General features: G+C 33.5%; 1 protein-coding gene across 1 annotated transcript; it reads left to right on the forward strand.

Moving 5' to 3' along the window:
- The first annotated feature begins 1,379 nt into the window (after nucleotides 1-1,379).
- Nucleotides 1,380-15,613, forward strand: LOC134273987 (uncharacterized). The gene is made up of 5 exons (XM_062756212.1): nucleotides 1,380-1,452; nucleotides 11,972-12,202; nucleotides 13,212-13,460; nucleotides 14,308-14,369; nucleotides 15,521-15,613. Exons 1-5 carry the CDS (start codon nucleotides 1,380-1,382, stop codon nucleotides 15,611-15,613), a joined length of 708 nt encoding a protein of 235 aa, XP_062612196.1.
- Nucleotides 15,614-16,855: the final 1,242 nt, after the last annotated feature.

Genomic DNA, 16,855 nt, shown 5'->3' on the forward strand with positions numbered 1-16,855 from the left:
TTTTCATAATTCTTTTTGATTTATTTGATTTCAAAGCCAACTTTTCTCTAATATAAATTTTGTAGCTTAAACTGTGATGTGTAACTCACGCTAAAACAAACTTACACACTAGTAAACTGCATAAACTTTAACAGAAGCACACTACTATTTTGTATCCCACTCCGTTACGAGGGGACAATGAACTACTAATCAAAATTAAAGTTTTGTTTTCAAGTGCCATCGAGGTCATAAACAGATTAGTAGCAGACGAATTTTTGCGCGTTTCTTTTTTCAACATAAAACCACACACCGTTCAATATCTAGAAATCCAATGATTTGTTTAGAACTGTTTCCTGTTTCAAAACAGTTAATCAGCTACAATCAAAATCTTTATCAATGCGATTGTACTGTTGTTATAAAAAGATTATTTCCCCTATCTTCCTACATTGGTTATATTCTTATCAAGAATTATTTCGAAATAATCCCGGAAGTTTACTTTTACAACAGTAAGTCGAGATCAAAGAAATATAGTGGGATTTCTCTCTAATTAATCACGCACGTAATCAAAGACTTGTCAAATCAGAAACACGTATCAAGCCTGTAAACTTGATATGTAGATTGGACCCTAGATTGAAGTACTTATTCAGAACGTGTTAAATTGAATATAGTATCTGTCGTTTTTGAGTAAAGCTGGGCAGTTTTTTGACCTCAATTCACCATTTAACTTCCATAATGTATAAGATAACATGATAAAAGACTGGGTTTTGTTATCGTTCAGATAGAAAGAAATCAATAAATGTTTCGAACATATTGATTTTCTTTAAACAAGTTAAATGCATTTTTTTTAAATCCAGCAAAAGCGCAAATCGCCTGCATTCTATAAACACGTATACAAAATATTATAATATTATTCTGCAATATGTAAGAAAACGCAGACTTTATTTTTAAATATATGTTCTTTATTTGATTACATTAAAGTATATTGCACCCAAATGTTTTAAATTAATCTTTTTGTACCTTTTATGATTGGTACTCCGGCCTTTTCAACAATTGCAATTATTTAGTGAATGCAAATATACAAACAATACTAACATAGAATTGACGCTTCGCTTCTGTAAAGATTTAAAGTCTTAAGTAAATGTTCTTCCAATCTCATTTTTTTAAATTTTTTTAAAATCAATAAAGACATCTGAATATTGAGTAATGTTCAACACTGACATTTTCTCATAGTGACCTAAAAATGGTACGCAATAAATTTCACCATTCAAAAATAACTTTAAATCTAGATAAAGTAAATATGCAGAATAACCTACATTGGATGAATAAATGCTTACAGATTACTTCGTATACACGGAAGAATAGCTTGCTTATCAAACCTGAATGTTTATTTCAAAGGTACAATGTACAGAATGTGGTTTAAATGGATTGTAGCCTTTTTTGGAATGTGTTGCGTATCAAAGACATCATGTTATGGTTAGTACATTTTATAACACATGTGTGATATTCTTTCTAGTAAATAAGACACTTATTTTAATTATCTTAAGGTATCTATAATATATAGCTATTCAAAAGTGGCACACAATTCAATTATCAAACTATCCATGATATAGTTTGACCCTATTAAAGAGCTGAAGATAATATTGTACTTGTAATTTAACGCACTTAATTGTGTGTATGAGAGAGAGTGTGTGTATTCGTTTGTCTTGTACAAAACAGAAGGGTTGTGATGTACAGGGGGACCGTCGTCAAATGCTGCTTCCATTTCTAAAAAAAAACCTCTTTTAAAGGGGCTGGGTGGTTGTGGCCAATTTTGGACTATTTTGATCCCCTTTAAAAGAGAGCGCAAATTAAAGATATACTAAAAAGATCAAATTTTACGATTAACATTTATGAAATGTTTCTTTGCCAAATTATCGTTGACAGCTTAAGATTTCATATTTAAAAGACTAAGTTATATCTGGTGGTTAATTCGTTGAACCGCTAGACCCTCAAGGAATTTATTTGAAAATCATAAGATTATTAACGAAATTAATATACGTATTTATAAGAGTAATTTGAACAATATTAACCGTATAGAATTTATTTTTATTCGATATATCCTAATAATAGGATTTTAATAGTAATTGACAAAAATGACAAATAATCAATATATGAACGATTGCAAAGAGAACTGAATTTTTTAAAATCATAAAAAGGTTACAAAAGTTAATGTGTAAAAATAACATTCCTTAATCACATCATTAACTAGATGCTGTCATGAGACAGTAATACCCGCACTAAGGTGTTTGCCTACGGAAGCCCATTGGTGCCACCTACGAAAAATATTTTATCTGGCGGCCGCCACTTCTTATTTGGCGGCCGCCACTTGTATATCTGGCGGCCGCCACATAATTATGTGGCGGTCGCCACTTATTATTTGGCGGCCGCCACTTATATATCTGGCGGCCGCCACTTAATATATGGCGGCCGCCACATAGTTTTTCTGGCGGCCGCCACATATTTTTCTGGCGGCCGCTATATAATATCTGGCGGCCGCCACATATTTTTCTTGCGGCCGCTATATAATATCTGGCGGCCGCCAAATAATTTATCTGGCGGCCGCTACTTATTAATTGGCGATCGCCACATATATATCTGGCGGCCGCCAATTATTATTTGGTGGCCGCCTCTTATATATCTGGCGGCCGCCACATATTTTATTTTGCAAAAGGTGAGTGTTATTGGGTTAAGAAGATGGATGTTGACACAACCGCTGCTTATTGATAAAAAAGTAAAAAATTAAATGATAAAAAACGAATTCTGAAATATTGGAACACCATTCTTGGAAATCCGAAATGCAGAACTTAATTTAATTCTCAACCAATCATAACGTAAAGCAGACACCATGATTTATGTCCGTGACCCCTGATAAGGCTTCTTAATAATCGAAACACTCTACAAATACTTGCATAATTCAAATCAAATATTAATCTGCTCTAAGCAAAAACATATCTCCTAGAAGTATGGATTGGAGTGTTGGTTCAAAATAAATCTCTAACAAGTTTGGTTGATTGCTGTTGCTATTATAATTTTTACACTGTATCTAAAACCACACATTAAAACATGCGCACGCATCAGGAAGCCAGGTGTTATCTGGCGGCCGCCATATAAATTATGTGGCGGCCGCCAGATATATAAGTGGCGGCCGCCGGATAAATATTTGGCGGCCGCCAATTAAATATGTGGCGGCCGCCAGATAAATTATATGGCGGCCGCCAAATAATAAGTGGCTGCCGCCAGATGTTATATAGCGTCCGCCAGATATTATATAGCGACCGCCAGATAAATTATGTGGCGGCCGCAATATATTAAGTGGCGGCCGCCAGATATATAAGTGGCGGCCGCCAAATAATAAGTGGCGACCGCCACATAATTATCTGGCGGCCGCCAGATATGCAAATGGCGGCCGCCAAATAATAAGTGGCGGCCGCCAGATAAAATATTTTTCGTACGTGGCACCAACGGGCTTCCGTACTTGCCTCTAAATACACGCTCCTACATATTGGGCGGCTTTCCAAAGAAATAGTCAAAATAATTCTATAATTTACATGTATTCATCAAATTGAGTATGAAATTCTCAGACCCTGTGACCAATAACTCAGAACCTCTTATATTTATTTTATACATGTTTAATTCATTATATACCAGTCTGAATTTTATTAATGATGTAAATTCATGCACGGATCTGTCGGGAGGGGGGGTGGGGGGGGGGTCAGGACCCCCCCCGGGAATTTACAAGGTTAAAAAATGTATATACTAAAACAAGGAAAAAGTTACAATGGACCCCCCTTGTAAAATGCTCATCCCCCCCCCCCCCCCCGGTAAACACGAATATGTGTAAAATAAGTATGAAAAGTTAAACATTTAATTTGCGGCAATAGAAGTCACCACTACTCCCCCCCCCCCCCCCACGATATAGGTTTTTGACGTTTGGGTGATATTTACTTTTGGTTTTTTTTTGGATTGTCAATTTCTGGGATAGGATTTTTTTTTGACTGAGGAGGACCCCCCCCCCCCCCCCTCCGGAAAAAATTTCTGGATCCGCGTCTGAAATTAGATTTTGATATATGTTTTGCTCATAATAGGACCTTTTTAAATTTACTAACCCCCCCCCCCCCCTCGACACCACAATCACACAGCACATACTTTTTGGAATAGGCTAGATGGAAAAGGTTTGTTAAAATTTAATATCGTTTGTTATGAATTAATTTAAAATTTGTTCTTGTACTATACATGTGAACATGTAAATTTCTACATCACATCACGTTGCGTCACCCATTATCATATTTATAGATTAAACACCATTTGGCACACCTCGGCCGATTCCCACTTCATCTGATAAGGTGATGGAATCGACGAAGGTTCGCCAAAATGGCACATGGCTGCAGTCTGGTGTGCATTGAATTAATTCATTTTGAGTTATAATTGGATTTATATTTCATAAAGTTGAGACACAGGAGTCGGTAAGTAGAAGTTTTAGTATAGTGGGGGGTAAAATACACCCAAACTATTAGGTTAAAGTTTAAAAAGGGTGAAAGATCATCGCATGCCACACTAGACGAATTTCATATTGTGAAGTTATCTCCCGTTATCGATGTGACATTCAGTTACTGCCAATACTGGTGCGGATCCAGAATTTTTTTCGGGAGTAGGGAGGGGGTTCACATCTCAGTCAAAAAATTCCAGCCCAGAATTTCGTGACAAGCAGGAGAAAAAAATGAAAACAATGAAATAAACAAATAAAAAAACAATGATAGTGAGGTCAATGTTTTCTAAGTTTATAGGGAGAGGATGTCAAGAGTCATTTTTTACTTGCTACAGTATATAGTCTTGTTTAAATAACAAAGCAAATGCCAGATGGGGGGGGGGGATGGGGGGATTCCAATCTTCCTACCCACTTCCTGTCCCTGAAATAACAATGTATTTTGTTATTCCAGTTAAATAGTATATTTTTTTTCCATTTGACTAATTATTATACATATTTTGTTTCTTGTGTTTAGTATGTCTGTCTATAAGTCTGCAGAAATTAAATCCTAGTTAGCTTGCCCATAAGTTTTAAGTGGGATGGGCTATACAAATAGCTTCCACATTTTATAGGTTTATTTCTTGTGACAATTTAATAAGACCTTTTATTTGGGTACCATTAATTTTTACCTCTGATCGCTTGACATGGGATACACATTTTTACAAGAAAAATACCAAACTTTAAATTCTGCCTAAATTTTGATCAGTAGGTGCTAGGGCTTTCATACTTATCATGACATATTGTATTCATTGTGAACTGTCAACAGGTATAAATATGTTTGAACTTGACCCTAGAGTTTGAACCACTTAAACAAAAAAATTAACCTTGGCAATTAACTTTTGAACAGGAATTACTAGGGATTTCTTTATTTCACATGTGCATTCCTTGTGACAAGACTTTCTTCTGATACTAACAATTTGAACCCTTTGACCTTGACCTTTGATTTTGACATATATTTGAGAAACTTCAACCTTCGCCATAGGCTTCCATACTGGGACATCAGTGTTTCACAAACACATCTTATCTTCATTATTATTTGGCGGTGTCTCCATATGAGGGAAGATGTATTCACAACAAACAAACAAATCACTAAAGAAAATATAAAACATGAATATGTTGGTCATGCATATCTCTGCAGGAAAAAAAACAGCTTTTCAAATACTCCAACCATATCGTAACCCTTTCAAAACACTCATTTGAGCTTTTTTGGTTTCCTTAGCATATAATGTCTGTCGTAACGTGTTGTCCATCTGTTTGTCTGAAAACTTTTTACATTTTTAACTTCTCTAGAACCACTGGGCCAATTTTACCCAATTCATATAGAAATATGTACATTTGTATGTCAGACTCAGTCCATCTGTCTCAATAAATTTAACCTTAGTTATCACGGTTATATCTACTGAATGAGAAGAGACATTCATATTAAACTTATTATTAGTATATTTACCTCTGAGAATGGCATGGTTTTTTTTTTTACATGTGACCTAGAAGTTTGACCAACTTGCAAAAAAAGTTGTTATAAATTCATCATTTTGAAAGAGAAAAGTTAGGGCATTCATATCATAATGCATGTATATTATTACCTGTGATAAGACCTTTCCAAATAAATCATGACTTTTACACTGTGACCTTGACCTTGAAGCGATCAAGCCTAACCTACTTTTCAAAAATGTTGCATTTGCTTATAACTTTTGATTGAGATGAGATATGACTCTCACATTTGACATGTACATAAATTACTCATAAGAATTCAAGGTGTTTCCCAGCATGCGATGTTTTTTTATGCGCCCGAATTTTTTCGGGGCGCATATTGTTTTTGTCCTGTCTGTTTGTCTGTTTATCTGTTTGTCTGTTTGTCTGTTGTCAACTTTAACCTTGGCCAAAACTTTTGAACCGTAAGAGATAGAGACTTCATATTTGGTATGCATACTCCTCTAATTAAGTTCTTTCAAATGACATCAAGGTCAATGACCTTGTGACCTTGACTGTGACCTATATGCTAAAAATAGGTTTTTCAACTGTTTGTCATAACTTTTGAACCATAAGAAATAGAGACTTCATAATTAGTATGCATACTCCTCTAATAAAGTTCTTTCAAATGACATCAGGGTCAATGACCTTGTGACCTTGACTGTGACCTATATGCTAAAAATAGGTTTTTCAACTGTTTGTTATAACTTTTGAGCCATAGGAGATAGGGACTTCATATTTGGTATGCATACTCCACTAAAAAGGTTCTTTCAAACAACACCAAGGTCAATGACCATGTGACCTTGACTGTGACCTTTATACTTAAAATAGCTTTTTCCACTTTTTGCCATAACCTTTGAACCATAGAAGATAGGGACTTCATATTTGGTATGCATACTGCACTAATTAAGTTCCTTCAAATGACATCAAGGTCAATGACCTTGTGACCTTGACTGTGACCTATATGCTAAAAATAGCTTTTTCTACTTTTTGCCATAACTTTTGAACCATAAGAGATAAGGACTTCATATTTAGTATGCATACTCCACTAATAAAGTTCTTTCAAACAATACCAAGGTCAATGACCATGTGAAGTTAACTGTGACCTTTATACTAAAAATAGCTTTTTCTACTTTTTGCCATAACTTTTGAACCATAGGAGATAGGGACTTCATATTTAGTATGCATACCCCACTAATTAAGTTCTTACAAATAACACCAAGGTCAATGACCTTGTGACCTTGACTGGGAACTATATGCTAAAAATAGCTTTTTCGAACTTTGTTGACGCCGGGCGCATAGTGTTTCACAAACACATCTTGTTACCCCTTGACGTTGATGTTTTACATAATTTTCAAAATATTTAACTCTCCTAAAAGATGATTAGGCTTCTGAGTAACATTAAGGAAGACTTCAAGGAAAACAGGGCTTTTTGCACAAAAAACGTCATTTTTCAACCCACATTTGACCCCCCGGGGCAAAATCTAAATTCCAAAACCTTACTGCACATCTACATGACCCCACCAACCATCTCCCAAAAGATGATTAGGCTGCTGAGTAAAATGTAAGAGGAGTTCAGGGAAAACAGGGCTCTTTGTATGAAAAACGTTATTTTTCGACCCCCATTTGATCCCCTGGGGCAAAATCTTAATTCCGAAAACTTACTGCACATGTACATGACACCACCAACCATCTCCCAAAAGGTGATTAAGCTGCTGAGTAAAATGTAGAAGGAGTTCAGGGAAGACGGGACTTTTTGCACAAAAAACGTCATTTTTCGACCCCCATTTGACCCCCCGGGGCAAAATCTAAATTCCCAAACCTTACTGCACATCTACATGTCACCACTAATCATCCCACAAAAGATGATTAGGCTGCTAAGTAAAATGTAAGAGGAGTTCAGGGTAGATGGGGCTTTTTACATAAAAAACGTCATTTTTCGACCCCAATTTGACCCCCCGGGGCAAAATTAAAATTCCGAAACCTTACTGCACATCTACATGACACCACCAACCATCCCCCAAAAGGTGATTAGGCTGCTGAGTAAAATGTAGAAGGAGTTCAGGGAAGACGGGACTTTTTGCACAAAAAACGTCATTTTTCGACCCCCATTTGACCCCCCGGGGCAAAATCAAAATTCTGAAACCTTACTGCACATCTACATGTCACCACTAATCATCCCACAAAAGATGATTAGGCTGCTAAGTAAAATGTAAGAGGAGTTCAGGGTATATGGGGCTTTTTTACATAAAAAACGTCATTTTTCTACCCGCATTTGACCCCCCAGGGCAAAATTAAAATTCCGAAACCTTACTGCACATCTACATGACACCACCAACCATCCCCCAAAAGGTGATTTGGCTGCTGAGTAAAATGTAGAAGGAGTTCAGGGAAGACGGGACTTTTTGCACAAAAAACGTCATTTTTCGACCCCCATTTGACCCCCCGGGGCAAAATCAAAATTCTGAAACCTTACTGCACATCTACATGACACCACTAATCATCCAACAAAAGATGATTAGGCTGCTAAGTAAAATGTAAGAGAAGTTCAGGGAAGATAGGGCTTTTTGCATAAAAACGTCATTTTTCAACCCCCATTTGATCCCCCGGGGCAAAATCAAAATTCCGAAACCTTACTGCACATCTACATGACACCACCAATCATCCCCCAAAAGGTGATTTGGCTGCTGAGTTAAATGTAGAAGGAGTTCAGGGAAGAAGGGACTTTTTGAACAAAAAACGTCATTTTTCGACCCCCATTTGACCCCCCGGGGCAAAATCAAAATTCCGAAACCTTACTGCACATCTACATGACACCACCAACCATCTCTTAAAAGATGATTAAGCTACTGTGTAAAATGTAGGAGGAGTTCAGGGAAGAAAAGTGTGACAGACGGACGGACGGACGGACGGACATGAGTCACAACAATATACCCGAACTTTCTTTAGAAAGTGCGGGTATAACAACAAAAATATTTTTATACCAATACAGGCATTCTTTTGTTTTATTTTTATCATCTCTCCTTTTAGTTCACGAAGCATCTCGAGGACCTTTCATACCTTATCATCTTTGTTTGATTTTATTTCTTTGTTGTTTAACGTGCCTGTAGGGAATTTTTCACTCAAAGACACCATCTCTTGTCGGTGGATAGCTGCAAACTCTGTCCCATATTCGGCACTAACAGGCATTGAGCAATAACGGATCTTTTTCGTGCCAAGAACCACTGCAACACGGGACCTTGCTTTATACTGTCTAATTAGAAGGACCCGTCTCAACGTCTTACATCGAAAGTTGAATCCGCTACATAAGTATTAACGCTTTATTACTTTGCGACACTAGAGCAGACGCGTTTACCACTGCGCAACGCGGACGTATTTTTCGTCGAAGAGGATCATGAGGATTTCCAGATAAATAAATAAATATATTAGTTATATAGATCAATAAATTATAAATTTGAGAGGGTTTTAACGTTTGCAAGAAAAATAAATAACTACTTAATGTATCTATATGGCTATCAAAAGTTAGAAGGATACTCTCTATCCCCTATTCGAATGTCAAACTACATGCTGTGACCGGTTTTCTTATCAAATTACTGTAATGAAATATATTGAGATATGCCTGTCATCAAAAAAGGGTGGGATTAAAAAAAAATAAACGCCAAACAAATAAATATGAACACTAATATATGTACATATATAACAAATATAAGATAAGACGGTGGAAGAAAGGGGGATGAAGGGAGGGTTTTTCGACAAAAAATTTCCTTGTAAAGAGCAAGAGCCATCTTATGCATAAAATGGCCCTGTATTTATATCAATTAATTAACTACCACCCTCTTTCCATTTTCATATATCAAAATAAAGTAGACACTTGGTGCTTTCGTATTCTATAATGAAATTTCGTTTTGAGAATCCAAATATTTGAAAACAGGCTATGAGAAGTTGCAATATTCTTGAAATTTGCAGAAAATATGCGTATTTGACTACCTTCAGCAAAGAATTAAAATATGAGCACAGCCCACGATCCAAATATAAAACATGTTTTTTAATCTTCAGAAATAGGCCTTTCATTATGTAGTTCGATTTTAGGTCATTTTCAAAGGAATTTACAGGACATGAGGAAAATGACGCATTTTATGACGTCATAATGCATTAATTAGATGTGAAATTACGTCACAATTAATAGATACGTAGTCACCAACAGTCCAAGTGATAAATACTTCATTTGCAACCTAACCTGCGCGGTTTTGAATTTTCAGAAATTCTCATGGCCAAGAAATGCCCAAAGTGGCTCTACCTCTTTGTGTGGCTTTCTCATTTGGTAAATAAAACAATGGTCACGTGATTAGGAGAAGCCACTCTGATTGGTTGTAAATTAAGACAATGGAGTTATAGATTAAAATTAGGTAATTGATCCCGATCTAAATATTTTTTTAAAAATGAAACAACTTTACAATAATTACTGAATAAAAACATGTTACATCAGAAATAAATTATAACAAATAAAACAATTACAGTTCTTATAACTCTGTCACATAAAGGATATTATTATTGTAATTATAATAGCTCATTTATGTTCCTCTGTTATTATGCAAGACCGAAGCCAAGACAACTGAGCTAGTTTTTTGATGGATTAAAATTAAAATAACAACAGTAGTGAAAGTAAAAAAAATGTCATTTATTGAAGTAAATGACGCAAAACAAAATATAAACATTTTATAAGGGGGTCAGACAAGAATAGAAAAAAAACTTCGAAAGAATACAAAAATCTTTTGTATCATATTATGCAATCTGACCCCCTAAAATTAAATATATCATAAAGCAGGCACTGATATGCCTGTCATAAAAAAAGGTGGGATAAAAGAAAATAAACGCACAATCCAATCCAATTGATTTAGAAGGGAATGAGATGCGTTATTGAAAAAGAAGCGAGAGGAACTTTCTGTCAAAACTTATTTGTCCATAATACACATTGTGTATTCCACTTAAGTATATTCATGCCAAATGTGAGCACTTGATGCCAAGATTGAAAGTCATTGATGACGGAATGAAGGAAGCCAATTTAAATCTTAGACATAATCAATATGCTTATAAAAACTTATTTTAAAATGTTTAGAATAGATCATACTGAATAATTATTATACTGCCATTACACCTTACACATTTACAGGTTTCGAGGTAGATACAGTCCCTTAAAGTATTTTTTCATGTCATTCTAAACATATTTTCTTTTCCAAGAAAGAGCAAAAGCCATCTTGTGCATAAAATGGCCCTGTACGTATATCAATCAATTTACTATCACTCTCTTTCTCATTTCATATATCAAAATAAAGTAGACACTTGGTGTTTACATTTTCTATAATAAAATTTCGTTTTGAAAATCCAGATATTGGAAAAACAGGTTTGAGAAATTGCAATGTTCTTGAAATTTGCTGAAAACATGCGTATTTGACTACAATCAGCAAAGAATTAAAATATGAGCACAGCCCACGATCCGAAAAATAAAACACGTTTTCTGATCTTCCAAAACAGAGCTTTCATTATGTATTTGCATATTGTGGATCATAGGTCGTGCTCTATATTAAATATTGAAAAAATGCTTAAACTTTAGGTCATTTTCAAAGGAATTTACAGAATTAGAGGAAAATGACGCATTTTATGACGTCATAATGCATTGACTAGATAGAAAAATTACGTCACAATTAATAGAAACGTGGTCATCAACACTCCAAGTGATAAATACTGCATTTGCAACCTAAACTGATCTCTTTTGATTTTTCAGAAATTCTCAGGGCCAAATAAGGCCCAAAGTGGCTCTTGCTCTTTTATAGGTTTTTCACTTTTATGCAAAGAAGATCTTTAATGTTGTGTTTATTATTTGAAGATACTGTTCTTTTCTTGCTTATTTACGAAACTATTTTCTTTCATTTTTTCTCTTTTTTTCATTTAAAATTTTAGTCAACCTTGCCAACAAAACAGTTTATAAAGGCACACCTTCACAGAGTTCAAGCTACGGCATGTCAATGTTCTCAGCAGATAAAGCAGTGGATGGGCAGATTCAAAAAGGGACAGACGGTAGTTCTTGCAGTTTTACAATAGGACAAACAGAATACCAAACAGCATGGTGGAAGCTACCTTTGAAACTGATGTCAAACATTGCATACTTGCAGATACAGTTCCGGAACACGTGTACAATTTTACTAAAAACAATCCAATTAGAATATCGATCAAAAGCATTTTTCATTTATTTATTATGCATATATTTTTAGAAATTATTTTATCTATGCAAAATTGAAGGTCGTGAATTGCATAAATAGCTTTCTTTTTTTAAAAATAAGTTTAACAGTTTCTTTTGTTTCAAAAATAGATTATTATTCTACCTACGTTTCTAATTTTTTAAATTTTTACATGTACAGTCAAATATTTTTGTCAAACTATTAAAATTATCTAAATGATTAAAAAACGCATGTCATATTTTAGAGATAGTCTTATCCTAGCTGCAATGTCCATTAATTTTTTTTCATAATGTAAGGCCAAATTCGGTGTCTTAAACCTTTCAGATTAAAAAAAAAAACAATTAAGGAATCTCTTTTTCAAAATTGATTTAATGAAAGCTACATTTGACTGCGTAAGTTTCATTTAGAAAGATTGTACATGAGAAGACAAATATCAATACTTTAGTTTTGATTTAGAAGCTACGTGCATGTTTATTTAAAACATATAATGCAAGTTCTAAAACAAATATGATAGCATGAGGTTATCTTTAAAATAATGTCTGCTTACCCTTATCCGACTCAACATAAAATTAGTACGACTTGAGGTAGCCGGGAAAGTCTTGACAGATTTAAAACAATTGATAATACGATAAGCAGAATCCATAGATAAAAATTTATCTTGTAATGGACTGTAAAAAGTAAGAAGTTATGAGTCGGATCATTTTTATTTCATTCGTTTGGGAGGAGGCAACCAAATAATATACATAAAAATGGACTGATTAACTAATTTCAGTAAAGGGTTATAAGCTTAATTTTTTTTCCAATTCACACCCTGACATGTCAACTAAAGATATTGCCTCTTTCAGGGCATCTGAATCCATTTCTGATGACCCAGAAGTCTAAGTTTGCTCTACTCTCCTTTCCTTTTCTTCAATTGAATTTTGAGCTTGATAACATTTTGTTTTCTTTATTTTTCATTTCAGTGGAAGACAGACTTTATGGATTTTCCGTGTATGTTTTTAACGATTCCTCTTTCGAACCACCGTCACCTCTTGGTTATAAAGTATTTACTTATGGTGGGCATTCATGTCCGTCAGTTATGATGAACGTTACTGTCAATAGAGTAACCAAGGGAATAGCTCTCTTCAATTCTAATGATGAAAACCATCAACTTTGCAAAAAATACGAAAAGAGTTTTGCAACTATAGAATTATGTGAAGTCTTTGTCATGGGTAAGTTTGTAGAAATAGATGTACACATTTTGTCTCCTCGATATCAATGATTTTATATGCACACATTTAAATAAAAACATTTTCAAGAGATTTTAAAAGAACTATTCTAATACAATTTTCTACGGCTAAGCAAGCGTACATTATCAATTATTTTAAAAGAACAGAATTTGCCTATTAAAGAACCTTTCAATAGATTTTCTTTCCCGCTTACTTAATAAAAACTAACATTATACGGCAGGTGTGTCAGGGGATCCTCACTTACACCTGATTCCGCCTTTAGTGTTTAAGAAAATCCCATGTTTGCTTTGTTCACGATCTCTATTGTTTAGTTTGAATACTAATCATGATCTCCATATTTACTTGAAATGGGTAGTAAATAATAAAAGAAATTATTACAAAAATTTATTTAAAAACAAAATATCACAAACAAATGTGTTTTTCGAAATGGCTAAGAAAAGAATGTTATTAAGAATGTTATGTGAATGCATACGGTTATACCTCTGATAATGTCTCACTTGTGTTGCTGTTGGTGAAATTATGCAGGTTGCCATGAAAAACACTTTGGATCTGATTGTATTGAATGTGACGATAAATGTTTAGACAGGCAATGTGATGTTTTCAATGGATCATGCATATATGGTTGTAGTGATCCTCTAATGATGCCCCCGGAATGCAATGGAAAGTAACTTCATGCCATCATTACAATTTATAATTTTTCAAATTACACATTAAAGCCTTTAATTCTTGAATGACTGCTCAGTTTTATTTATTTAAAAAAAATATTTATGGAATTTAATTTCATTATGACTGATTCTTTGTATAATACACAAATACTAATACATTTTAGCTTGTATTGACGGTTATTATGGGTATCCCTGTGAACAATGTGGTCATTGCTTACACCAAGAAGTATGTAACAAATCTAATGGCTCTTGCCAGAAATGTGAAAAGAATTGGTTGAAACCGCTCTGCAAAGGTACGTCTTTAAAGAAAGATTAATGTTACCACTAAAGATGGTCTTGCATTCCTTTTTACTGGTCAGTTTTTGCATCTTTTCACGCCTCTCCTTTCTTTTTGGTTTGATATATTTGGAAGTCTTGTACCTTTGCATTGTAAGTGCGATTTAATTTTCGAATTTGCTAACAATATTTCTGGTATTTATGATTTAGAAAAAATCGTAAATAAATAATCACTTGAAATATGCATATAAATAATAACAAAATATTTGAAAATACCAACTCATTGAAGCAGCAAATGTACTAATAAATGAAAAATAGCAAATATTTATATTTTTGGAAAATAATAATAGATATATCAAGTAATATTCAAGGTTGATGAATTTTTTTTTTGATGTGTGTTGTTGAAGTTGATTTATTTTAACCCAATCACTAGTAAAATGATATTAAAATTTAGATTTTAAATTAGGCCCATTTTCAATAAGAAAAAAAAATGTTTTTATGATTGATACATTTTCAATCAAAATCAATTATCCTTTCACTGTAAATAAACCAGTGTAATTCAATACATAAACAGCAACATCGATAATATATATCAAACTTTAATAATAATTGCTATCAGGAGGGCAACAAGATCTCGATATTTTGAAAAGCACATATACTCTACAGAAACATTTGAATGTTAAGCAATAAAAATTCAAAATTAGTACATGTATTGAGAACCAAATTTTACTTATGTACATGTAAAATACAATTTAGATCAGCATTATTCATTATCTACGCTGTATAAAAGATGCCAAATGTAGAAAACCATTTTTTCCTGCGTGCAAAACCGCAAATTATACGGCCTTTATCTATTCAGGAATATAAATCGCTGCAAACAACTTATGTAACACTATATTGTAGAAAATATTCCTCAGTCGCGTAAAACTGACGAATGGCGAATACAAGATGTCGAAAATAATAGCTGGTTTATATTTAATAAAAATATTATTTAAAATATTCAATTAAAGTTACTTAAATTAAAGTTCAAAAAAAGGTTTAACCTTCCTAAAGTAAGAAACTTCCTTAAAGTAAGAGTTATTTGATTATTTTATCTTGTAGAATGCATTGATGGATTTTATGACACAAAATGCAGCAGTCAATGCGGTCACTGTCTTCATGGAAAATGTATCAAAGAAAACGGAACATGTCTAGGAGGATGTGAACCCCACTGGGAAGAACCATTATGTCAAGGTATGCTTTTCCTTAATTTCTTGCGTCTTTTTCAACAAATCAAAATTGTTACTTGATAAGTTTGACCACGATATCCATTGAAAAGGAAATAAAAATGTGTAAAATGTGTTAAATAAGCGCTATTCGCTTTGATCGAAATATATTAAAAACTTGTTCACAGGCTTGAAAATTACAGAGTATTTTCTTTTAAAACTCCTTTAATTGATTTTTTTCAACTTATGATAATATTTATGTCCATTTTATCACACGATTTTCTTACATCAATCTTATTATCTCATTGCATTGTTATTCATTTGCATTTCAAGTCTTAAAGAATGGACGGAGAAAATATGAATATCAAACCCAAGCACCTATTTAGTCATTTAAGGTATCCGATCCATAATGGCCTCTGATTCAATGAATTTGAATGCATAGCAAATATATATTGGCTGAATACTCAGTATATGTAGACTTAATCTTTATATCTTACTCAATATGTAAGAGCGGAATGTGTCCTTATTTTTTACCTTGGCCCGTTCTTGAAGAGTTATCCCCCTTTGCTTTTGATCAATAAAATTCATTTCTTAAAAAAATCGAGCTTGTGAAAAATTATTGTTTAATTGTTTTTCTATTCTTAATAATAATATGCATCTATCCACCAAAGCATTTCTTTTTTGATATTCATAGTATTTTATTTTTTATTTGAAAAAATATACTTTTTCCCATAGACTTCAATGCATTCTTAATTAAATAATAACTGCTGGGGTAATTATATTTTTGAAAATTTCTCAAGGTAAATCCTTTTCTACTCTAAACTGCTTTGAATTAGTCATAGAGTATTTCATATAGGATGGACATTAAGGTTAGAAAATTTTGTCCTTTTATGGATCGGATACCTTAATAGTATAACGAAATTCTTTTCTATATTTTTATGACAATCATGGACTGATTTACCATTATGGTCTATTTAAGTATATACGAGGGTTTTTGGAAAAGTTCGTGGACAACTGTCATATCTTTTTTATTTGACGTCATATGTTTTACAAATTTGGTAGAAATATTTAAACAATCAATCCAAATAATTTGTATTAATTTTTTTTTCAAAATTTTACGATTTATTAAAAACTTATCAAAATTTCAAAAATGCAAAATTAGATCTTGGAGCAGGTCAAAATTTAGTAAGTTACAGACAATGCGCTTCATAATGTCTTAAGTGATATTCTC

The sequence above is a fragment of the Saccostrea cucullata genome, unplaced genomic scaffold (assembly GCF_032062105.1).
Source record: "Saccostrea cucullata isolate Sc308-1 unplaced genomic scaffold, CSIRO_AGI_Scuc_v1 ctg2332, whole genome shotgun sequence".
Classification (NCBI taxonomy): Eukaryota; Metazoa; Mollusca; class Bivalvia; order Ostreida; family Ostreidae; genus Saccostrea; species Saccostrea cuccullata.

Excerpts from the sequence above, each read along its gene's own strand:
- LOC134273987 (XM_062756212.1), top strand. The coding sequence starts at position 1,380 with ATGTACAGAATGTGGTTTAAATGGATTGTAGCCTTTTTTGGAATGTGT. Across the intron at positions 12,203-13,211 it reads GATACAGTTCCGGAACACGT|TGGAAGACAGACTTTATGGA; the intron begins GTACAATTTTAC and ends TTTTCATTTCAG. Across the intron at positions 13,461-14,307 it reads ATGTGAAGTCTTTGTCATGG|CTTGTATTGACGGTTATTAT; the intron begins GTAAGTTTGTAG and ends AATACATTTTAG.